Source organism: Suncus etruscus, chromosome 18 (genome assembly GCF_024139225.1).
Source record: "Suncus etruscus isolate mSunEtr1 chromosome 18, mSunEtr1.pri.cur, whole genome shotgun sequence".
In the NCBI taxonomy this organism is placed as follows: Eukaryota; Metazoa; Chordata; class Mammalia; order Eulipotyphla; family Soricidae; genus Suncus; species Suncus etruscus.
This window is the reverse complement of record NC_064865.1, coordinates 29595258-29621435: the sequence shown is the minus strand read 5'-3', so window position 1 is coordinate 29621435 and position 26178 is coordinate 29595258. Positions and strand designations below refer to the sequence as shown.

General features: G+C 35.4%; 1 protein-coding gene across 1 annotated transcript in view; it reads right to left on the bottom strand.

Annotated features, from left to right (window-relative positions):
- The window catches only part of DNAH8 (dynein axonemal heavy chain 8), a 406635-nt gene that overhangs the window by 168787 nt on the left and 211670 nt on the right, over positions 1–26178 (bottom strand). The window contains 9 exon segments of the mRNA XM_049765310.1: positions 1151–1281; positions 4094–4216; positions 7792–7984; positions 10538–10701; positions 19809–19918; positions 21770–21983; positions 22530–22652; positions 22991–23125; positions 24024–24166. Of these exon segments, the coding sequence (XP_049621267.1) occupies positions 1151–1281; positions 4094–4216; positions 7792–7984; positions 10538–10701; positions 19809–19918; positions 21770–21983; positions 22530–22652; positions 22991–23125; positions 24024–24166 (1336 nt within the window).

Below are 26178 nucleotides of genomic sequence, written 5' to 3'. Positions count from 1 at the left end.
AGATGCTGTCCCTCTATGGTCACCCATGTCCTAGATATCAGAGCATCAAAAATACAGAAATAAGAAAATATAACTAATAACACTTGCCTTGATTTAAGGCTCTTCATTCCTTAGAAAGTCTATCTTGAATACAGGTAGGGGATGGGGTAGGAGGGAGATGGGGGTATTGGTGGTGGGAATGTTGCACTGGTAAAGGGGGGGTGTTCTTTTTTATAACTGAAACCCATCTACAAACATATTTGTACTTATGGTGCTTAAATATATTTTTAATAAATGCTCTTTATTCCTGACTATAATAATTGCAATGCTCCCCAACCCAGATCACAAACTCAGATTCCTAAAGGAATCAGTTAGATGATGCCAAAGAGCAAGGCAGGGATGTTGAGGCACCTGGTAATTTGGAGGACAGCCATGCTCCATCTCAGGGTGGCAGGTGCTTGAGAGTAGCTAGTGCAAATCCAATGCATTCTGATTTTACAGTTATTTAAAAAGCAGCAAGAAACGTGTTTGTTTTAGATTAAATCCCATAATTTTTAAATTAGGACAACTAATTTAATTTAACCAAATAAATCTATACATTTACAATTTTATGTTATTAAAATGCTCTTATAAATTTTCTATTTGGCAGTAGAAGAGGGGTACATATTTTATTTGAAAAGTGACCTAAAACATATATAGAGTGGTGAGTCAGAGAGTTAGTACAAGGGTTAAGGTCATGACTTGAATGCAGCTGATCCTGGTTTTAGTCCATAGAACTACAAGATCCCTTTAGTAACTCCAGCTGTGGTCCTAGAAGCCCAGGAGCAATGCAGACACACCATTTAGAGTTGGAACAACACTGCAGTTTCAGGTCCTCAAATCAAACTGACGGTCTGGTTGTTGGGAGGGACTCCAAGATCTTCTGAGCTAAGCATCCCTAAGGGTCCACACATCCCCCCCACCCACATACAAGCAGATGAACATGTGTACAAACCCTATAACTTTGTTATAAGCCAAAGAAAACTCAAAGTACAAAAGATAAAAAGAAACCACTCATAGACACCAAAAAGTATATAGAAAAGGCTCAAATATTTAAGATAAAAGGTTATTCAGGATCATTTGTAAGTTATAAATAATATATAAAGAAACAAACTATCCTGTTTTATCATACCTGGTCAAAGTTATCTGGAATATTTGATATCCAGCTATAAAAGATGCCAATCTTGACAGACTCTGTTTTCCAGAACCGCCAACACCCACTAGCAATGCATTTCCACAGGATGTTCGAATGATTCGGGAAATCTGTTTTAAATAAAATTGGATCTACTTGAAAATAGGGTTAAACTACTTATATGTTCTTTGGCTAAAGGAGTTGAGTTACTCTATTATTCAAATCCATATTAGAGCAATTAGATAATCTTTATTAGAATATTAGATATTTTTAATCCTATTATCTCAGAATTAAAAAAACTTAAAGTTTCATGCTGATTTATTCAATTCAAGCTATCTTCTTGTCCATCATTTATTTACACCATGAAAAACAATTGGTTTTCCAAGAATGTCTTTCAAAGTAATTTGAGTATGTAACTATTATTTTTAGACTCAATGTATGGTAAGTTTCTCTTTCGTATCTGAAGAAATTTAGAATTTTTTGCTAGGGGGCTGAGAGATGGTTTAAAGTACTGGAACACAAAATTTGCATGTTCAAGGTCAAGAGTCCAATCTCTCAGCACTGCAAGCCTTCTCCCCCAACCTCTCCTCAATACCATCAACACAGAACTCTTAGTCTTGTCTCCAAGAGTAAACTAAGCCCTTGTAAATTATCATTTGTTTAGTTTCTGTTAATCTAATCTACCAAATTATGTAGACACTTTGTTCTTTAACAAATAGTATCCTGGCCATAAAAATAATTTTAAGAACCAAAATTCTATTTACAATAGGGAGTGGGATGACATTTAGAAAAAACTTAATGAGACAGTTTTCATCTTGATTTTTTTAATTCATACAGTTTCTTCAAGTATCTGAGGTAAAATAATGTGAAATAAATACTTTAGGAACATGGAAAAATAATACTAAAAGTAATTAGAAATTATTTGTGTTGAGTTTTACAAAAATCTGTATATTTCTTCTATACTAAATAAAAATGTTTGAATAAGTTAATTTACACATTATTGAAGCATCTTGGATTATTATTTTTCAGCAAGTTCTTCCTACCAACTGAATTTTCTGAAGAAGTTGATCCAGTTAAAAATGTTTTTGAAAATAAATTTAAACAAAAACCCCTCTATCATTCAGAAACATAATTTAGTTGCAAGTAGCATCTACTTCCCTAAATATGAATATATGAATTGCTTCTTAATGATCAGTGTGTGTCCTTCATGAGGCTAGGGTTTCAACAGTGGTTCACATCTTTGTGTGAGAACTTCTAGTAATGTTATGGGTGGTGATCTTTGGCCACCAGGCCTAGTCTGTGGTGGTGGGGTATGTGCCAGAGACAGAACCCAGGGTTTTTTATATGCAAAACAAGTGTTATACCACTTGAGCCACAAGCCTGTGCTCTGTGGATAAAATCTTATACAGGCCTGAAAACATGGTTAAAAACCTGTCTTTCACATCAATGTCTAGCTAGATCACTAAATTCATTATCACATAATAAAAGATATTAAAAGCAAATTTTGTAGATGACAAATCAATAATGATAGTCCTACCACTACATTTCTTGTGGGAGTGAAGAAGGTTGGAAGGAACATCCTGTAGTACTGAACACTTACAACTGGATCCCATCTCTGAGATCACTCCTGGCAGTGCTCAAAATACCATTTGCTGTGCCAGGGAGCAAATCAGGTTGGTGCATGCAAGAGAAAGCATCTTTCTTCTATATTCTTATAACCTTTCTTTTCAAGACATTTTAAAGTTTTTAATTGAGATTTTTTTTTTTTTTTTGGTTTTTGGGCCACACCCTGTGACGCTCAGGGGTTACTCCTGGCTACGCGCTCAGAAGTTGCTCCTGGCTTCTTGGGGGACCATATGGGACGCCGGGGGATCGAACCGCGGTCCGTCCTAGGCTAGCGCAGGCGAGGCAGGCACCTTACCTCCAGCGCCACCGCCCGGCCCCTTAATTGAGATTTTTATGGTGTACAAAACTATAATAGTTTCCTAATATGATAATCACATATTTGGCTTTCACCCATGATAGCAGTGCCATGCTATCAGAATCTTACCACATTAGATGTTCAATAATCACTTGTTGAATACATGAATGTGAACAACTTTAAGATAGTTCTTTATCAACTTTGTAGAAAGCAAGTAAAGAGTACACACAGGACTTACTCTTTTTTTTTTTTATCAATGTCCTTATTCCATTGCTATCCTCTGTAGCTTCTCTCCTATCTACAAATCATGGAAATACTAAACTCACCTCTGCAGCACTTGAGATCCAGACAACCCTATTACTGACACTTTACCACTATCCACATTGTCCACACTTTATCTTGTCCACAGCTTATTAGAAAATCATGAAACATATTTTTTTTCAAAGCATCAACTTTGCTCTCAGGTAAAATAGGATTACCGTTATACTTAGAAAATCAGAGGAAGGACTTTTTGGGGTATATTTTTTTCCACAGAGCCCATCAATTTATTTTTTGTTTTGTTTTATTCTGCTTAGGTGGCCACATTTAACTGTATTCAGGAGTTACTCCTGGCTCTGTGCTCAGAAATAACTCCTGGCAAGGTGGGAGTCAGGGCATCTGAGATGCCAGATATTGAATGCAGATTGGCTGCATGCAAGGCAAATGCTCTACCTGCTGTGCTATTGCTCAAGCCCCAACCAATTTACTTTTAAGAAAGGCAAAACCTCTTTCAGAGTGTCAAAAGTTCTGAATACAAAAACCTTTAACTAGCTCTTAAAAACTCTTTGCTAAGAAGTAGGTCAATTTAACTTAGGGGGTTTCTGATTAATCCTTTGCTTTTAGAGATAGTGAATTTATTCAACCTATAAATAACCTTTTGTGCCCTCTGAAACTATAATTTATACTCTCAAAATTTCTTCTGTAAAATTTACTAAGCTTTTACATGATATTTTGTACATAAGCAAATAGACAACAGCTAAAACCTTAACAAGATGAGTCATTGCATCTTTAAAAAACACCAAATCAAGAGATGTTCCTCTAATGATTTCATTAAATTGCTTCTGGTAAAACTGGAGTTTTTCAGCCAAAAATTCAAAGCTTGGTACCTATGGGTGGAGAAGAGAAAAAAACAATATTTATGATTCAAATATTCATAACATTAGCAATTATAAGCACCCACAAATGGTTTAGAGCAAAAGTTTAATAACTATTAGTTTATTTTTTACTTATTTTCACTTTCAGAGATTTGATACTTTTATATGCATTAGCTTATAATTATCCTATAGGATTAGTCTATAGGATTTCTATATGAAATACTTTCTGACCCTTCTCTTCAAGACCCAAACTATAACCTTCCAATCATGGTAGTAAATATTAGAGTATAATATTTTGCTGGGTTTTTTTGCTTTTCAGTCTATGGTTTGCTTGTAAATTATTATTTACAATGCTATATAGTCAAAATGTTCTGAAGAAAAAAATGGTCCTTTCTCACTTATTTTTTCTCTTTGATCAAGTTGCACTCAAAATTAGCAGTGTGATCCTGTTTTTTTTTTATTAAAATAAAAACCTTGTGGAAGAAAGAGATATTAAAAGAACAATACCATTCATAATTGTCAACTTAACTAAAAAGGTGAAAGACCTATACAAAGAAAACTACAAAACATTACTGCTTCAAGAAATAAAAGAGGAGGGCCAGAGCCGTGGCACAAGCAATAAGGCATCTGCCTTGCACGTGTTAGCCTAGGACAGACTGTGGTTTGATCCCCCAGAGTCCTACATGGTCCCCCAAGCCAGGAGCCAAGTCAGAGTGCATAGCCAGGATTAACCAACGAGTGTCACTGAATGTGGCCCAAAAACAAACAAACAAAGGACAAAAACAAAAAAATAAATAAAAGAAGGCATAAAGAAATGGAAACATATACCTTGCTCATGGAGTGGTAGGAATAACATCATTAAAATGGTAATACTTCCCAAAGAATTTTACGGATTTAATGCAATCCCTATAAAAATACCATGATATTTTTCAAAGAAGTTTCTGAAATTCATATGGAACAGTAAATGTCCACAAATAACTAAAATAATCCTTGGGAAAAAGAGGATAGAAGGGATCGTTTCGCAACATTAAACTGAACTATAAAGTAGTAGTCATTAAAACATCATGGCACTGGAATAATGACAGACCTTCAGGTCAATGGAACAGACTTGAATATGCCCACACTATACAATTAATTAATTTTTGATAAAGGGATAAGAAATAAAAAGTTCAGCAAGAAAAGCCTCTTCAACAAATGGTGCTGGGAAAACTGGTCAGCTACATGCAAAAAAGTGAATTTACATCTCCTTTTAACAAGAATATAAAAGTCAAATTAATGTTGATTAAAGACCTTGATATCAGACCTGAAACCATAAGGTATATATAGAAAAATGTAGCATAACAGTCCAAGACATTGAAACCAAAGGCATCTTCGAGGAAGAAACACCTCTGGTCAAGAAAGTAAAAATAAAGATGGGACTACATTAAACAGAGAAGCTTCTGCAACTCAAAGGAAATGGTGACTAACATTCCAAGACTAATAACAGAATGGGAGAAACCATTCACCCAATATCCATCTGAAAAAAGGGATAATAAGACATGCAAAGCACTGATAATGCTCAGCAAGAAAAAGAATAACATCTAATCCTATCCAAAAAATGTGGAGAAGAAATGAACAGACATTTCTCAAAGAAGAAATACAGATGGCCAAAAGTCACATGAAAAAATGCTCCACATTACTAATCATCAGGTAGATGTAAATCAAAACAAAAATGAGGTATCATCTCACACCATAGAGATTGGTATATATCACAAAGAACAAGAGCAAGCAGTGCTGGTGTGGATGCAGGGAGAAAGGAACTCTTATTCACTGCTGGGTGAATGCTGACTAGTCTAGTTCTTTTGGAAAACAACATGAATAGTCTTTAAAAAACTAGAAATTGAGCTTTCATGTGATCCTGCAATGCCACTCCTAGGTATATGAACTGGGAACACAAAAACACAATTTTAAAAAAGCTCTCTGCACTCTTATGTTCATTGCAGCACTATTTACAATAGTTAGAATTTGGAAACAACCTAAGTGGCCAAGAACAGATGAGTGGCTAAAGAAATTGTGGTACATCTACACAATGGAATACTATGCAGCTGTTAGGAAAAATGAAGTTAGGGAATTGCTTATACATGGTTGAATATAGAGTATTATGCCAAGTGAAATGAGTCAGGGCAAGAGCAATAGACATAAGAATAATCTCACTAATTTAAGAGATATAAGAAAAATAAAAGACAGTATGATAATAATATCTAGAGGCAATAAAGAGAAGGGCTAAGAGAACCAGTCCATGGTAGAAAGCTTGCCACAAATAGTGGAAAGTGCAGTTAGGGCAAAGAAGGGACCACTATGACAAGGATAGTTAGAAATTTTACTCTGGACAATAATTGGGTGTTGGACAGAGATAATGTGATATGTATGGTACCCTTCCATTAACAGTAGTGCAAACAACAGTGTTTAAAAAGAAAGGCAGAAAGAAATAGAAAAATTCCCTATTCGTGAATGTGAGAATTAATATTGTCAAAATGAAAAATACTCCTCAAAGCATTATACAGATTCAATGAAATCCCTATAAAAATACACAGGACGTTTTTGTTTTTGTTTTTGTTTTAAAACATAGATCAGACACTTCTGAAATTCCTATGAAATAAAAACACCCCCAAATAGCCAAAGTAATCTTAGGGAAAACGAAAATAGAAGGCACGGCTCTCCCCAAGTTCAAACTGTACTACAATGTATTTAAAATAGCCTAGTACTGAATGAGGAGAGAATCTGAGAGCTGTGGAACAGAACTGAAACTCCAGACAAAGGTATTCAAGAAAATAGACAGATAATCTTTGATAAAGAAGCAAAATGTACACGGGTGAAGGGGGTGTTCTTATTATGATTGAAATTCAACTAAAATTATGTTTGTAATCATGGTGCTTAAATAAAAAATATTTAAATAAAAATTAGCAAAATGTATGAGTTGGAGCAGGGAAATCCTCTTTAACAAATGGTGTTGAGGAAATACATGCAAAAGAAATGGATTCTGACCCCTTTCTAATACTATACACAAAAGTGACATTTTTGTTAATATCATACTGCTCCTCTTAATCAAACTTATTGCAGTTAAAATAGATATTTTTTAATTTTCTTGAATTTCAATGATAATCATATTATTGACAAATGATAAACTCCCCCCCCTTTTTTTTTTTGGTTTTTGGGTTACACCGGCAGCACTCAGGGGTTACTCTTGGCTCTACGCTAAGAAATCGCTCCTGGCAGGCTTGGGGGACCATATGAGATGCCGGGATTCCAACCACTGTCCTTTGACATGCAAGGCAAATGCCCTACCTCCATGCTATCTCTCCGGCCCAGTTCCTGGGACTTTCAAAACAATATTAAATAATTGTGATACGAGTAGGCATATTTGTGTTTATACTTCTTTCATTAGAACTGCTATTAAATTTTATTGAAATAAATATTTAACTTGGTGTATGGTGACATATATCTAAAGTAGAAATTAAGACAATTTCTTGATGTGACACTGATAAAAATATCTGCTAGGGTGAATGGCCCAAATCACTTGTAAACTTTCTAAAGTTTAAAATAAATACCAATTCATAGATCTTGGGCACTTCAAACATAGTGTCTTCTGGCTCATCACCCGTTGGTTCAGGCATATCACGGAGAAAATCAACAAAGTATGGTTCCTGAGAAATATATGATGCTACGTCTAAGCTAGTATTTTCTTCGAGAGCACGGATAAGACAGATATTAAACCACTGCTCATCTTCAGGAGTTATGAATCTGAAAAAAAATACAGAAGTATAGCAAATTGTGGCAGCATCTGTTCTAATTTTGATCTCTAATTTTTTTTTTTTTTTGGTTTTTGGGCCACACCCTGTGACGCTCAGGGGTTACTCCTGGCTATGCGCTCAGAAGTTGCTCCTGGCTTCTTGGGGGACCATATGGGACGCCGGGGGATCGAACCGCGGTCCGTTCTAGGCTAGCGCAGGCAAGGCAGACACCTTACCTCCAGCGCCACCACCCGGCCCCCTGATCTCTAATTTTGATGTTCTAATTTTGACCTCCTCTGCCCTGCTGTCACCTCAAAACAGAGAAACATGTTCTACCTTCTAACAAGAAGGACCTAAAATCACTTAGGACAATGAAAGCACTAACAGTTTACTCCTAGAAAACATTTATACACAATATCTAGTTGGCCAAATTTAGTTAGGTCCCTCTGGATTCTCTTCTCAGTTAAGTATAACTTTTGGCTTCACTTTTCTTCTTCATTTCTCCCAGTTTCAGCAAGAATTCTCGCAGGTTCGTTTACTCAGGGATCCCCAGCCCCAATATCTGACCTCTCTTACTATCTGACCAATTTCTTTAATTTGATCAAAATTCCTTCTCATCCTGCAGGTGATGCCTGTCACTGTAATCAACAGATACAGCAAGAATCTGGTTAACCCAATGGATACCATCTATGGAAACAACCACAATTGACTATACATTACCAGGAAGCAAACCTCTACCAGAAAAGACCCTACCGCTGCTCTGGCATTGACTTACTCCAAAGAGGGTTCTTTTAACACCCAGACGACTTAGCAACAACAACCTGCTTGCAGGGCAGGGCTCCGTAACTAATGGTGAGGTGAAACTAGAGGACGCTCCACATCAGCTTGACTTCGATGAAGGAAATGCACAGAAACCAGAATCTTTAACTACAGAAACCTGACACCAACAACTACTAGCGTGCGAAAAGTTTCACTGGGACCACGGAGAATGACTCAGGCAGCCAGGTATGCCTGGAGCCCAGAGTTGGAAAACTTCCGGGGGCGGGGGAGAGGTCTCCTTGTATTTAGGTCAAGGCTTCCCCCCCCCCCCCCGTTTTCCCTATATTTTGCTGGGCCTATGCAAACAACGGCAATTGCCACTCTCACACCGTTACTACTGTATTTTTTTTTAACACTTATCCTTTAAGAAAGAAAACATAGCTTACTAAACTTTGAAAAAACAACTAGTAAAATGCCTGTCTTGAATATAGGCAGGGGATGGAAAGAAGGGGGGGGGCATTGGTGTTGGGAATATTGCACTGGTGAAGGGGGGGGGTGTTCTGTTTCTGACTGAAACCCAACTACAATCATGTTTGTAATCACGGTGCTTAAAGAAAGAATTTATACTAAAAAAAAACAAAACAAAACAAAAAAAAAAAACAAAAAAAAAAACAAAAAAACAAAGAATCTGGTTAGCCAAGTGGCAAACCTTCCCACAGAGATTTCCTTCAGTAATCTTCTATCTACTGATCTCCCCTATCCTCTCCCTTTACCTGAAAAAATTTGCTGTTGGTATGCTATAGTCTGTGCCTAAACTTTCTCCCTTACAGCAAAACCCCCTTGCATCGGCCCCTATAGCAATGCCATAGACCTAAAAATTGTATGTGAGCCTTAGCACTCTCTTTAAAAATTTCTTTCGGTTTTTATTTTCTCCTTGGGGCTCTTTACTCAAAAGTCATTCTTAGGGTACTATATTTGGGGTACTATATGTGATGCCAAAGTCATAAGTGACACCATTTTAACAAATGCTAAATGATGGTATTTTTAGCAATACAGACTGAGTTAAGTTTTAGCTCCCCAAAACTTGCAAAAAGAGTCCAGAGAGCCTCTTTCTAGATATATATAGTACATGAAGATCTTTTCAGACTTTTATCAAAGGAAAGGGCAAGATAGAATCTGACAAGTATCACCCCCATGTGGGACATATATACTATCTAATTGATAATCCATTCATATTTTACAAAGGAGGAGACTCAGGCATAGGAAGATGGCTAAGGGGCTGAGAGATAGTACAGTGGTAAGGACATATGCTGAGTGCCTGACTTGGCATGATTTCTGGTATCACATTATCCCCTAAGCATTAATGGGAATAAATCTGGTGCAACACCTACCGAGTTCCACCCGGTAACCTTGGTGGCACCTAGTACCAGAGGTACCAAGCAGCTTTGCATCTTTTGGCCCTCATGCTGAACCAATGGAACCACCAGACCTCCTGCATACCACAACCCCACACATACAGTAAAAAAAGAAAGATGGCTGAGTTTATTATATGCCAGATATCACCCACATAATAAAATCTGATGATACATTTTCAAATGGTAGCTCTTAAAATAGTACTCAAGTAATTTGGCAGAATTGCCTTTTTTTTTTAATATATAAGGTTGGGAATAACATCAGGGCCCTAGAAGTCCCAGAGCAAATTAAAACAATACTCCTCACTGCACTGATTTGAGTGAATCATATAGGATTAATCTAGCAGAAAACTTCTTGCAAAGTCCGTTTACTCAAGCACTCTAATACAAACCTGTCTGCAATGACTCTGTTGCATTCGTGTTTGAAAAGTGACAGGAGAAGAGGTATTGAATCACACTCCTCAGCTCGGATAGTTAACATTCCTTGCCAAATTCTGGAAAGATCTCGAAGATTGAAGATGTAATGAAATTTAGAAGGAGTTGGCAGCATCTTGACCTAAAAAATTTTTTAAGTTAGTGTAATACTCTCAGCACATTTTCAGATAGAACTTAAAAAGGACTGCTTTTTAGTTTTAAAGTAGGTGAAATAAGTAAACCAAGATTAAGTTTATGCCTTAAGGACTGACAGACAAAACCAATATGAATAAACCAATGTGGAATTTAAGAAACTAGAAAATTTAAAAAGGATGGATTCCAATAATACACTGTGCATAGATTCCAAATCCTGTTCTAGAACTATTAGCAGTTTAGGAAAGTCATTTTTTTTAGTTTTTAAAAAACTTTTATTTTAGTTACAAATTGCAAAGTCATTGTTCCACCATCAAAGTGCCAAAGATTCACCAACACTGTCCTGATGTCACTTACATCTACCCCTTTCCTTTCTCAACTCCAATTCCCCTCCCCAAACTTCTTGGTAACTTCACTTACTCGAGGGTAATGGGGGTCTCCCAAATGGGGTCTCCCAAATGGTGCTCAAAAGGCCTGGGATCCCTACTTGGCAGTTCTCAGAGAACTGAGCTGGTGGTACATTGCCAAGACCTAGAATATGGTACTGCTTACGATACTACAAGAGATTACCTGGATGACCTTGGCTGTGTTCAAAGGCCTTAAGGGCTACACCCAACAATGCTTGAAGGAGCATGTGGTTCTGGAGATTGAACAAGGGTCACCACACACAAGATGTGTGCGTTACCCTTGTAATATGTCTCTAGAAGTGTAATCTCAGTTCTGAAGGGCTGGGAGATAGCTCCAGGGACTAGCGCACATGCTTTGCATGCAAAAACCTCAGATTCTGAGAAGCTAGAAATAATCCCTAAGAACAATTTCAAACTAAAGCAAAAAAAAAGTTACTATGTAAGTTGTGGAAGTAAGCATTCCTAGTTATTAACTTTGTATGATTATAAAATATATATAACATTTATATGAATATAAAATTTTATATAATTTATAATGTATATAAAACATATCACAACAGAAAACTGATTGCAAACATCTGCCATATAGTTATTGATAATGTATATTCACTTCGAAAGTCAATATAATCAATCCTCTATGAATTAGTTTTAGGTCTTTAGTGTGTATAGATTTGTGCAATTCTGTTTGTATATCAAAATCTGAATTTCTCTGAGAAATTCAAATTCAGGGAATTCTGCTTAGTAGATATGTATGTCTGTTATAAACTTAAAAACTGGTGGGCAGCTGGAACTATGAAGTGTTTTTCAAGAGTTTAGCTTATTTAAACACAAAGACTATGTCCAACCATATTAATTTATTATTTCCACCAACTTATGTACTACAAGCAGCCAAAGCTACATCAATGACACATTCTTTTACAGAGGGATAGCAACTAAGGGTATATGAAGTATAGAAAGTATTGTTGCCCAGGTATAAAGTTTGTGATCATCAGCTTTTGTGAAAGTGATCGTGTAGTGATCATTAACATTTGCAAAGCAAAACAGTAACAATTCAATATAGGCAAAGAAAATATTCTCCACTATTAATATAGAACAACAAAAGATTTTTCTAACACTTATGCCTAAAATAAGCCTTTTTATGTGGAAAACAATCTCCTATTTAGATTGTAAAGCAATTTTATGGGCTAATTCACAATGTAAATTAAAGCATAGGTAGTCTGGGAGGGGGTGAAAAAATAAAAGAAGTGTTATTTTATCCACCATTTTTTAAAATTTCTTCTTTATTAGTTCTATTCCAAGCTAAAGCTTTCATTCTACTCATCAAAATATAAAATATGTATTATACAAATCTTTAAAAGTAGAAAGAATATTTTTTACTTTGCCATAAAAGATTGCAACTATGGGGGTAATTGCTGGCCAGTAAAGAGAAATAAAGTTCTTTCTTTCCTTCCTCTTCTCATAAACTTGCTTCCTTCCTTATCATATATTTCTTTGTAATTTCTTTTCAGATTCTTTATTTTCTCAATACTTGCTCAGTATATAATATAAAATGATATACAAAGTATTAATTAACTCAGCATTTAAAGAAATGGGCAATTTGTTTGGTGAAGAGAGTCAGAAGATTCATTTTTCAATAATCGTTGTTGAGAGTTTCTCACTACCCTTAAGAAGACTACATAATTGGAAATGAAAAGATAGTTCAAGGGGCTGAGCAGAAAGAGAAAGGAATTGTTTTAAAAGAAGATATTGCAAGTATTTTTGTTTCCCTACCCCACTGCCATTAGGGAGTTTCTAGTTTATTTTGTCCAAAAAGTCTGAACTAGATGGAATTTCCATTCTTTTATGAAGTATGACCCCCAAAAAGGAAATAAAGATAGGAAAATAGAAAACAAAAATAAAAAATACAATAATAATAAAGGTTACAGTTAAAAAGTAAGGTAGAATCAGGAGGCCTATAATGCCTAAAACTTCAATGCATAATTTTTTTAGATGAAAAAACATGGAAAACTTTTTGGGTGTATAAATAATAAAGATGATGTGGCTATAGATATAGGGCATGATGGGGCATGTAAGGCACTTGCCTGCTTTTGTATGGCTAGGGTTTGACCCTTCATATGGTCCTTTGAGCACTGCCAGGAGTGATTCCTGAGTGCAAAGCCAAGAGTAACCCCTGAGTATCATTGGCCCAAAACAGAAACAAAAAAATAATAAAAATAAGGATGGGTAAAATGAGGAATCAGGACCAAGAGGAATGAAACTGGATTTTCAGGAACAGAAAAAGGTCCAAAGGGAAGAGAAGGAAAGAGAGAATATAAGATGAAGCAGAAATCAGCTTAGACTGTATCTTACAGTCCCAAGCAAAACACTGGGTTTATTGGAGATATAACTGAAAGTCTCCTAATAATTCTTTAAAATATGGTATACATTCAAATTTATTAAAAATTTATTTGAGGTCTGTATAAAGAACAATCTCTTATAAAGACTAGATGAAAGAAAGAAGAATGATTCCAAAATCATCGGACAGTTGAGAGGTAGATGATGGAGACCCTTACTAGTGTGATCACAGAGATAAGACTGGAAAGGCTCTGCTTTGTTAACATGTTCTGAAAGCAAAAACATGTTATCATGGAGACTTTCAGATAGATTACATATAAGAGATGGAGACAGGTCAAGGATAGCATATGGATTTTTTAGCCTAAAATAAAGTAATTAGGGTTGCTATTACTTAAGATGCAAAACTCTGAGAGTCATATTTAAGGACAACCAAGCATAAGGTAACATGCAATGAAAGAAGAGAGGTGCTATTGAGAACAAGATTTCTTTGTCCAGAAGTGTCCTACTGTGGAGAAGGGAGGCAAGCACAAAATTGCACTGAATCTCCATGGTATGTTTGGGCAAAAGGCAGGTCAGTTCCCTGGGTTCACTTACAGCAATGCTTGCAAGAACAAAGAAAAGGCAAGGAAAGAGGAGACATTAATATGGTATTTAGAGAATCTCAGGAAGTACATCCCTTATGAAATATATTTTCACTGGTGTAAAAAAGTATAGAAGGGCAATTTAATTCAAAATTAAAAAGCTACTATGAATAATAGTTAGCACCTCCTGATTTATTACAAAATAAATATCTCATGTATTTTTAAAAATGAATTAAATTTAAATTTATCTCATTCACCATAATTTAAATCAAGGATAGTTGATAGCTTTTTTTTTTTTTTTTTATGGACAGTGATTTAAATAAGACTGGCTTGGTACCCACTACCCAAGTGAAGAGACACCCACTCAAACTCTCACCTCGTTCCCGGCAAGAAAATACAACCAACACCCAAGTGGCTATAGATATAGATAGAAAATACAACCAACTGACCCATGCAGTGTGGCCCTCCTAATCACCTCTCCCTAATGTGGACTGTGGCTTGATATCGGAACTAGCTACAAAGGATCCCCACTGCAAGAACTCTACCCAATACCTCCTTGCCTAGACCCCACACCTCACAAGGAAATCTCAAAGGACAATGGTGAAGCCTATTCTTTCATCATAAGTATAGACCTATATAACACAACCTCTTATCCTGTTTCTCCCCAAATGTAAAGTGATCTCCTGTATCACTTTCTCCCTTTTTCTTTGTTTTGTTTTCTTTTTTCTTTTCTTTTTTTATTCTTGTTAATTTATTTTGTTTGTTTGTTTGTTTTGTTTTGTTTTAGTTTTTGTTATTTGATTTGATTTGTTTTTGCTTCTTTTGGGTCACTCCTGGCAGCACTAGGAGGGTGCTCCTGGCTCTATGCTTGGAGAACTCCCCTGGTGGGCATGGGGGACTATGGGGGATGCCGGGATCTGAGCCACTGTCCTTATACAGGAAGGACAGACGCTTTGTCTCCATGCTATCTCTCCCGGCCCCATTTTAGTCTTTTAATTACGTCTTTTATTTAATCTTTTTTTTTTTTAAGAAACTTTTTTCCTTTAGATATGTGTGAGCATATATATTCTTAGTTTTTGTCAGGTGTCTGTTTTCTTTTCTCTCCACCCCCAAATCCACCAGCAATATAATGTAGCACCACCTCCTCCTGCAAAGACATATTAAACAAAGGGGAAATTTTACGTGTAAAAACTAGCTGTTATCTACTAGGGATAAGAACTCATACTAGTTTACAACACAGGGACATCTCCCACCCTGAACGTATGTCATGTGGAAACAACTTAGGCTCCAGGGAACTAGACACCTACCGTCCAGCCTTAACTCCTGGATCCCAGACATAGAAACGACAGAGTTCTCCACAACAGCTCCAGGAGCCAAATCCCCTCCAGGGCATTCACAATGCTGCTCTGATGCCAACATGCGTCAGTTCTAAATTGATAACCTGACAATGAGGAAATGGGAACAACTTGATCTAACAGCAAGTTGTCCTTCCTCATCAGCTAACAACAAGACAAAATCAGAAAACATGTTACCCTTTGATCTGTGCAAAAGCCAAGATCGCTATATACAGATGACTGGTTGTTACAACCAGGACTAGACAGTATGCATCCAGGGAACAACAACAACAACAGCAACAAAAAGCTCTAGTCTAGCTTTTGGTGTATGATCTATTCAACAAACAAGAACTCCAATTCCAGAGGTCTGACTGAGACAACCGCAACTGAATGGGTCATCCTGAAACATAACGAAAGACTTTATCCCAGGCTCCATCCTAGGAGCAACATAATGACCAAGACCACCAACTACAGAAGATGGATTAAAACGACACTGAAGAAGCATAACTGCTAGAACCACAAAGAAAGACTTCATCATAAGCTCCATTCCTTGAGCTGCACAGTCACCAAGATCTCTAGATACAGAGGTCTGATTTTACCATCCAAGACAAAGCAGAAATCTTCCATACACCAGGAAAGCACCAAGGGGAGAGTAAATGATCATGCAAGGAGTCTATAGTTAATCCCATGACAGTATACTTCAGGAGTGGAGAAACTCTGTATCTCCTAGGCCAAGGGAATTCCTTCTACATTATCCCCAATAGTTACTGTGCCTATGCAGGGGGAAAAAGAAAAGAAAAAAAAAAAAGCACAAAACAATCATTTTCCATATACTTATTTATCGATTGATTGATTTTTTGACATCTTTATTTTGGTGTAGAGATTGAAGTTGATATCTCCAATATTATTTTATTTTATTTTATCTTATCTTTCTCTTTCTTTTTGCACTCCAGCATGATTTGATTTCAGAACCGATACTATTGTGTGGTGCTTGTCTTTATTGCTGTAGTGCTCACTGGATATTTAATTTGATATTTCTTTCTGTATTGTTGTGGTGTTTCAATTACCTTTTTCACATCCTCTCTCAAACTAAGGTTAAAAGCCTCCAGAAGGACTCTGCCCATTTTCAGCGTATTTGACTTCTTTTTTTTTTCTTTTTCTTATTTTGTACCCCAATCTATTGCTTTTCTTTCCTTCAAACAAAACCACATAACTTGATTTACCTAGCTCTGCCTATTAAATAGAGGGGGAAATAAGGGAGGGTACAAGGACCAAACAGATATATAATCACTAATAGTAAACTAGACAAAGAGGGGACCACCTACTCTAGCAGCCCGGGGGTGATGGTGGTGTATATGGGTTGCAGAGGGGAACTGGGATGGGGAGAGGACATATTTGGTGATGTGTATTCCCCTGATTCAATGTTAATATGTACCTAAAATATTATATTATATGTTATGTTATGTTAGTTTACCTCAATATGTTAATCAATTTTGTCTCTTGAATAAATTCTTACAATAAAAAAATAAGACTGGCTTGTGGTTAAATAAATATCATCAATGTTCTGAATTTTGATGATAATTCCAGGTCAGCAAACATAATCTCTGTTGTTCCTTCTAAAGATATGATTGAACTATATTACTCATATTCACTCTTTTAGAGATAGGGAATCTCTGAAGCTTTGAGATTAATTTCTTATTCATGCTTGTACAATTGGTTATATTTATATATCTAAGTACTGAAGAAGAAGTCTCTTTACTGTCTTCTATAACAGAGGAAGTTTTTCTTATGTTTCAAGCTAAAATCATTAGCCTGGTAAAGGCAATGGCTGAGGATCAGCCGACAATAAATGCTTTTGTCTTAATTACATTAATTTAATTAAAATTCCCTATTTTGTCTTTATTCAAAAATGTACATGAGTTCTATTTTAAACATTAACTTTTTTATGTTGGTTTAGTTTGGGGGCCATACCTAGTTGTGTTCATGGTTTACTGTTGGCTTTGCACTCAGAGATCACCTCTGGTGAGGTATGGGAGACCCTGTGGGAAGCTGAGATTAAACCTTGGTCTACTACATCAAGGCAAATGTCTCACCCATTATCTTATCCCTCCAGCCCCTAGACATATTAACTTTGAAACAAATATTAGACCCAACAATGTCTACCAAGTGTTTAGAAATAAGCCAAAAACATGCAAACAGTAAGTATTAAGGTATTTGTTTTCCTGTGTTCCTATCAAATTTATCTACGAATGAAAAAACAAGGAATCAATTTAAATGTATATCAATAGGTAACTGAATGAAGTAGCTGTTGTTGCCTATATTCTTGGTAAAATACTACTTTGCCACAAAAAGGGGTCAGACTGCTTTGGGATCAGACAAAAAAGTTGATAGAACTTAGATTATGCCAATTTAAATAAGTAAAAGATTTAATTCATGTGAGATATGAATCATTATAACAAACAAACTAGCAAAACTAACTCCTGAACTCACTGAAAGCTGAGATTACCAAAGGAAAGGAAAAAGAAGAAAAACTGAGCAGATAATTTTGGTGGTGATAATTTTTTTTTTTTTGGTTTTTGGGCCACACCCGGCGTTGCTCAGGGGTTACTCCTGGCTGTCTGCTCAGAAATAGCTCCTGGCAGGCACGGGGGACCATATGGGACACCAGGATTCGAACCAACCACCTTTGGTCCTGGATCGGCTGTTTGCAAGACAAACGCTGCTGTGCTATCTCTCCAGGCCCTGGTGATGATAATTTTATTGCAATAATGACAATGATTGCACCTACAAGGATGTGAAGCCAAATCCTTAAAATTATGTAATTTTGTAAACAAGATCAATAAAAAAGATGAGACCTTGGACATAGCACAAATGATGGAACATTTGCCTCTTATGTGTGATGCCCAGGAATTTGATTGCTGGCTTCCCAGAAACCTAGGAAAACCACAAACCTTGGCCCCCAAGCATCCACAGAGAAGCCTTCCAGCATCACTAATACAGCAAAAAGGAAAAGAAAAGACTAAATTCAAGCTGAGGTCACTGGGATGAAAGTTGATTTTGATCATAGGCATAGAGGTGGTATTCAAAGCCTTGAAGCTGGAAGAAACTATCACAGAAAGGATTTGAGAGAATGAGATGGACCCCTGTGTTGAGCTCAAGTTTATTCCAGTATTTTGAGGAAAAATTAGCCTGGAAGAAAATCAAGAGCAGGTGTCCCCTCTGAAGTAAAAAAGTGTTTACAAGGATAATTTCTAACCAATGCTGCTATAAAGTCAGTAAGAGAATAAAAACTAACCTTTGGATTTATCAAGGTTTCAGTTTGGTCATCTTGGGGAGAGCAGTGGACATAAAAGTGTGTGTGTGGAGTTGGAAAGAAAACTGGAAAAATGTAGAGGTAATTTAAGGAAATAAAAGACACCTTGAAGCAAAGACATATGAAAAAACATATGTATGCATTTTAATATTATAGTAATTTGAATGAACGTCCTAAAAGCCCTACTGGAAATTTTCTGCATACTGTCAGACATTGCCATTCCTTTATCGTTTATGAATAGGCAAACAGCTCATCAAATGGTGATGTAATGACAAGGAACCAGCCCCAAGCAGCAGATAGATAATGACAGGTAGCTACAGGAAAGAATTTCCTGAAGCCCTTTCAAAGAATTCTATCTCCAAGTCTCCAACACATGCAGGAATCTGCAAGGCTGGTGAGGCTCCAGATCTCCCTAGAAGCTTGCTCACAGAGGTGTGTAATTTGGTTTAATGTCATAATGAACTACGACAAGTAATCCTTTTCTCCATCATTTTTTTTGGGGGGGCAAACATTAATATCTGTCTCTCTTTATCTGTCTTGTTGTCTCTGTCTTTATCTCAGTCTCCTTTTCTCTGTCCCAGTCTCAGAAGTGCACTTTAATGCCTGTTCGAGTCTGCCTTAAGCCATCAGGTCTGTGAGCTTTCTTTGGAGCTCTGAACTGTGCATTTAAAATATAGCTCATTTAGTTAGTATACTTCTATTCATACTCCAACACATGAAAACACAAAGTTAGACTTGAAGCCTTGATTCACTAAGAAAACTTGGAAATCCATTCATTCATCCAATCAGTAAACATTGTAAATAACTGAGTTTGGTGGAGGAAGTGATAGAAAAGACAGATCTACAAAGAGTTACAAATCAGAATTATAATGGGAAAAGCAGTGTGTTTATTTCAGCCAAATTTTACTTATCTTGAATGTCTTGTGTGGTTTATAGCATTAATTTATACATTTTGGAAAGCATCACTCAGTTCAGATATTTGCTCCCTGAGAGGAAAAGGGATCATAAATCTATCTTGTCATTTCAGAAAATATATCTGAAATTGTGATAAGTGCATGTACTAGGTGAGAGCTAGATTGAATAATAGTTGACTTTAATTATTATTATATCAACAAGACATTTTTTACCTTAGTCCATTGCCAAAGCACTCTACCTGCTGAAACTAAATGTCCAACCATCTCACATACTTGAGGCTTGAATTTTCGACAAGGATCAAAGTATCCACCACCAATAACGCCTGAAAAAAGAAACAAAGAATATTGAAGGTATAAGTTTACTAAATTATTACAAGTATATCTTTATCCCAGTGAATAAATAATTACAAGACTAAGGTAGGTGACAAGAATTTCTTCCAAGGAATCCGCTAAGACTAGAACTCAGCAGTTAGACTAAAGGGTTTTAATATGCAATGATGAGTATGTTATAGGTGTCAACAGATGGTTCCTTGATGTCTCCCAGGTGTTATCCCTAAATGTAGAGCAAGAAGGAGCCCTGAGAACAATGAGGTGTTGTCCAACCCTCTCCACAAAAAGAGATGCTGAGGGAGTACAAAATTATCCTCCAGCTGTATAGCTGGTAGTGCTAATGTAAAAAGGGGCCTTTTTGCATTCTAATATCCTATTATTCTAAATCTTTTAACTTCTGAGACCATATGTGTTTCAAGAGACATGAGATATTAAATAAGGAATTAAAAAACAAAAAACAAAGTAACAGAATTAGCACCACACCTCTGCCATGTACTGGTAAGACAGCCTTGGCTGCACCCATATTCCTCTTCCCTGAGCAGTTTTCCAATTACTTTGATCTTGTTTCCATAAGGATCAATATTAATTATATACAAAAATGCTTACAATTACTTAACAAAGAAACAAACACAAACAGATGCTACAGCACTGCTCCAGCCCCCTGCCTCTGCTCCACCAGAATCACCCAGCCTATGCCTGCCTTTCCTTCTGGCAAGGACTCATGCCTTATACTGCTTTTACCTCTCACTACCTAACTTCTCATCCTAGTGCATTACAAACCCTGTCTGCCTACACCTGTTCAAACTCCTTCCTTCTTTCCTCTGTAGTCAGTTCTCTAATAACCTAAGAATCAGGAACTTTTTCTCCTTTATAACTTTACCACTAATACTTTTGAACTTTCATCTTTCTTATGGAAAGTTAATGTAATCATGTGCCTTCTTTATTTTATTTTATTTTATTTTATTTATTTATTTTATTTTATTTTATTTTATTTTATTGGGGGGGGTCAGACCCAGCAGCGCTCAGTGGTTCCTTCTGGCTCTATGCTCAGAAATCACTCCTGGCAGGCTTGGGGGACCATGTGGGATGCCGGGATTCGAACCACCGTTCTTCTGCATGCAAGGCAAAAGCCCTACCTCCATGCTACCTCTCCGCACTGCCTTTTTTCTTTTGCTCAACATCTGTTTCTTTTGTCTTCAGTACCTTGTTTCTTTTGCTCAACATCCATGTTTCTCTGGTCTCCATCCATATTGAATCTGTGTTCTTGTTCATCTGCTGCACAGCAGTTATCCCTTTAACCCATCTATATTTATTTCAGATTTATTTCTGTATTTATCTGTGTTTATTGTTGGTGGGAGTTCAATTGCAAATTATTTTTCCATAGAATGATTAAATAGTCTAGTTCTACTTATTAAAAAAAATTTCTCTTATTCATCTGATTCTTGAAATAGTGATTAGTACCTATATATGTATGGGTCAGTTTCTCTGCATGATTTCAAGCATACAGATTTTTATAGTTAATGAGCCCAATTTTGTATAAAATGTTTTATTTTAATTAACATATAAAAGTTACTACACTTGGTATGTTCTATGATTCATCAGCCCCAATTCCTCTCATTAACAAAAAATAAGGGCAAATGTTTGTCAATTTTTAAATGTCTAAGTATGCCTGAAGTCCTAGGATAGACTGAAAATATGAGGTTTTATACAATTGAGTTCTCTCAAATATTCAGCACTCTATTTCAATTACTCAACTTCTCCTTCACACAAAACCTTTTGATCTTTTAAATAAGGTTTTTGCATGGCTTATCCCCATAACAATTAAAACCCAAGATTAATCATACCAAAAATTTTGTCTATTGATGCATTTGAAGGCAATGTACAATTAAACACAGTGAATTGTCGTTTTAATCTCTGTGGAATATCATTTCGACCCCCTCCAGGGTGAATCATTGCTGCTATGAACTGCACATCCACAATAGTGGTGAAGTCTCCAGGCTTATCCAAGCTGTACATTCCTTCCATTTCCATCATTTGCCGGACAATCTCATTAGTAATCTGGAATTTCATGTAGTAAGAGTTTAGTAACATATCACTGTATCACATTTCCACAGCTCCTACAAAATAGTGCAGATGTAAAAAAAAAAGCATTTTTCTCCTATCAATGAAGTGTTTATGAATGTCAGCGATCACCTTCTTTGAGACACTTAGATTTAAATGATGCTACTTGTTAATTCTAAAGCATACGTTAAACATGGCTGGTGCAAGTTCAGTGTGTTCCTCACTACCTTGATAAAGTTCACCTCCAAATAAATTTACAAAAGTGAGTTATGGAATATTTGATCTCATTATAACAATACTCAAAGTTACAAGTTTTACTTGTTAACAATTTAATTTAAATTTGTTTTTGTTTTTTTTTTACTTTTTGGGTGATACCCAGTAGTGCTCAGGGCATATCTGATGTGAGAAATTCAACTGTGATTGGCTACATGCAAATCAAGCACCTTAACCCCTGTACTGTCTCTCCAACTCTCAAACTGACATTTTTAGACATAACAAAAAACATTGATTAAGCATAATCTATAAGAGAAATGTTAGTCAGACCTGATCTCCCCATTCATTAATCACAGGCATATTAATATCATCAATAAATACAGTCATTTTTCTGCCTCCAGGTGGCCCATAGGTGCTTCCCACTCGCTTATCCACATAGCTTTCAATTGTTCTCTAGAAAAAAAAGAAAATGGCTTATTTGGTACATCAAATTCTAATTTACATTTCCAAAAGTGATAAGGATATTTTTCACAAAAGAGCATGAAACAGTTATTTACTATTTATAATTATGAAAATTACACCAAAGTTTAATTTCTGCCTCTATGTTTAGCTTAAATATGTAATTTGAATTTTGTTTTACCTTAAGGTTTAGAAAAGGCTACAGCCCTGAATTCCTGAATTCCAACTGCAGCACCATTTCCTTGTACATTTAATGCATAAAATGATAGTTTGTTGCAACTATCATTAAAATGCTTCATATATTGATTACAACAGAAAATGATGAGTTATACCTGGAACATATTTGGTTCTGTGGCAGATGAGAAGTTTAGACATTTAGATAACTGCAATTCAGGATCATATTTTTTCAAATAGGCCTTAACCATTACAGTTTTTGCAGTTCCTTGCTCTCCTGTGAGCAAAACAGCCTGCAATCATAAGAAAATCATGTTGAAAAATGATTTTCTACTGATCATTCTTTATTTTTCTAAACACAACTATTTATTACATTTTATAACGACATCTACATGAAAATAAATCCTAAATGAATTCAAGATTTAAATGTAAAATTCCTGTAATGTTGCCAGAAGTCAATACATGTAAATTCAGGAGACAACAGGAGACAGAAAGCACTTTCCAAGCAAATACCCCTATTATTTAGCGATCTGGAAGTGATCAGTCTTAGGGAGGGATATTGAATTGCTTGGTACCAGGTGTCAGTTACCAAATAGATTTCTCTTCTTTTTTTTTTTAAATGAACCAATACTAATTTTACAAGTTACAAAGAAAATTTTGATTAAATTTCTGGCACATAATGTTATACAAATCCCTTCATCAGTAGCCACTATTCCAAAGTTACCAGTTTTCCTAAACTCTCCTAAGCCTGCCTCAGTAGCAGACACATTTTCCCTCCACTATTGTCCTAGTTTTCCTTTTCCTAACTTATCCCCTCACCCCTATCCCAGGGTAGGTTTTCTAGAAGGCCAGTTCTCCTGATATTTTGTCCTGATATAAAGGAACTTTATAGGAAAAAGTTCAGGCTGAACCTGTTCCTCTCTCTCTGACTGATTCACTCAAGGTAATGTTCTCCAGATCCATCCACATAGCAGCAAATTGCATGACTTCATCTTTTCTTATAGCCAAGTAGTATTTCATTGTATATATGTGCCATAGCTTCTTTATTCAGTCATCTGTTCTTGGATATTTGGGTTACAACACATTTCTCTTAAGTGACACTAACTTCTTACCTTGTGCTGGAATTTGAGTTTTCAATCTTGTATGTGGTTTTTTTTTTTTTTCAATCTTATATGGAACTATCAAACTTACTTTATGTTGCTTTGCAATGGTGTCTATCAAAAAATTGGTTCTAACATTGTCAACATTTGGAACCAAAATTGATGAATATTCTGGAATACTGTCAGTTGGATAAAAATATGGTTGAACTTTCTTATTCCAGTGCTCCCAATCACCTACACAGTAAGCAAGAAATGATGTAAATAAATAGTAGAATTTTTAAAGTTATCTCAAAACACACATAAAGAAAGTACCATGATAATCAACACAATCACATAAGCTATTAAAATTTTTTTCTTAAAATATGCTTATCAACTCTATGTGGCATTTGACATCTAAGTTTGTTTTGCTTCTTTATAAAGTCTGGTTTTAAACATCTAAGTTACTTACCTAAAGAAAGCTGGTCTGAAACAGAATTGAAATAATTTAATGGTAAAAATCCAAGGAAAGATTATTCTCTAATAATAAGCCACATGCACTTAATAAAGGGGGGAAATGGGATTTTTTTCATTTAGGAGAAACAAGAAAAGCAAATATGACTCCATAATGAGTGCAATTGAGTTTTCATGATACTGATTAATAATCTCTACTAATTTACTGGCTGGTATTATTATTATAAGATTATTGCCACATCTTATCAATTTTCAGAAAGAAATTATTTACATCTCAGGCATGCACCTTACAATCGATGATGCCTTGCATTCATTGTTCATTAAGCAACCTTGAAGAAAGCTATTCCTATTTTCCCACTAAAATTGATTCCTTGCATTGTTGAGTTTTACTGCCATTTTAAATGTTTTTTAAATATTATATTATGAATCAAGATAGTACTCCCCCTCCAAAAGTCACTATGTACACAGAATGCATGAAAAGAGACAGGGAACCACATTTGACAATAGCTAAATAATTATTTATCGTTGAAAGATAACCTCAATTTCAAATTTCCTTGCACAAGAAGTATATTATATATTAACTCTATGCTTAGCTGTTAAGAAATGGTTTCCAAAGTCATTGTAATAATAATTTCTGTACTGTAGATGAGTTTGTTGTTACTTACTCTCATGAATATCTAGCATTGGTCATAAATTTTAGCCATTCTAGTGGCTGTGTTATCATAATATACTGTGGCTTTCATTTGCATGTCCCTAATGACCAATGATCTGTAACTTTTTATGTTTATTTTCACCATTCAGATTCCTTTTTGGTGATATATATTTAAATTCATTGTTATATTTTTAGTTGTGTTCTAGTTATAGAAATGCAAGTGCTCTTTAAGCATTCTGGAACAAAGCCTTTATTAGAGATATATATTACAAGTATTACTTTATATTCTGTGGCTAAACTCTTATTTCCTTAGTAGATTTAAATTTTTATGAAGCTCAATTTGTCCATTTTTCTTGTTTGAGTTTTTTGATGCAAATAAATATTTGTTTAATTCAATAACATACCCATTCTTTGTCTTCTTAGAGAAAATTTATAGTTTTACTCTTACATTTAAGTTTAAGATCATTCTTTTTTAATTTTTACATTGTAGATCATATTTGACAGAGTTCAGGAGCTATTATGGCTCATTTCTGGAAGTGTTCCAGGCAACGTGTAATAAAAGAGATGAAACCTTGGACTCCCACATGCAAAGTAAGCCTTCCAGTTTTTTATTAAGTTAATTTTTGTGGACGATCTTAGATAATACTTTGAGGGAATAATCAATTCCTTTGCCAACAAAAAATAAAAACAATAATAATGCTCTTCCCCTATTGAATAACCTTGACAACTTTGACAAATATCAACTGACCATATATGTGTGGATCTACTTCTAGAGTTTCTGTTACTCCTATACTTTATAAATGAGGTTTATGTGAGAACCTCAACTTTGTTTTTGAAAAAATTACTTAATTATTCTAAGTCCTTTCTATAGAATTTTATAATTTATTTCTAAATAAACATCAGTCCAAAATGCCATCAATATTTTTCACTGTGATTGCATTTGAATTTATTGATTAATTTGGGAAGAAATAACATCTTAGCAATATTAAATTTTATGGTTATATAAATATAATTTATCTCTTCATTTGTTTGAAGCTTCTCAATTTCTTTTTGCATAATTTCACAAATTTTATATAACACTTTGTTAAGTTTATTCCTAATAATTTTATTTTATAATGTTATTTTAAATGATGTTTTACTTTTT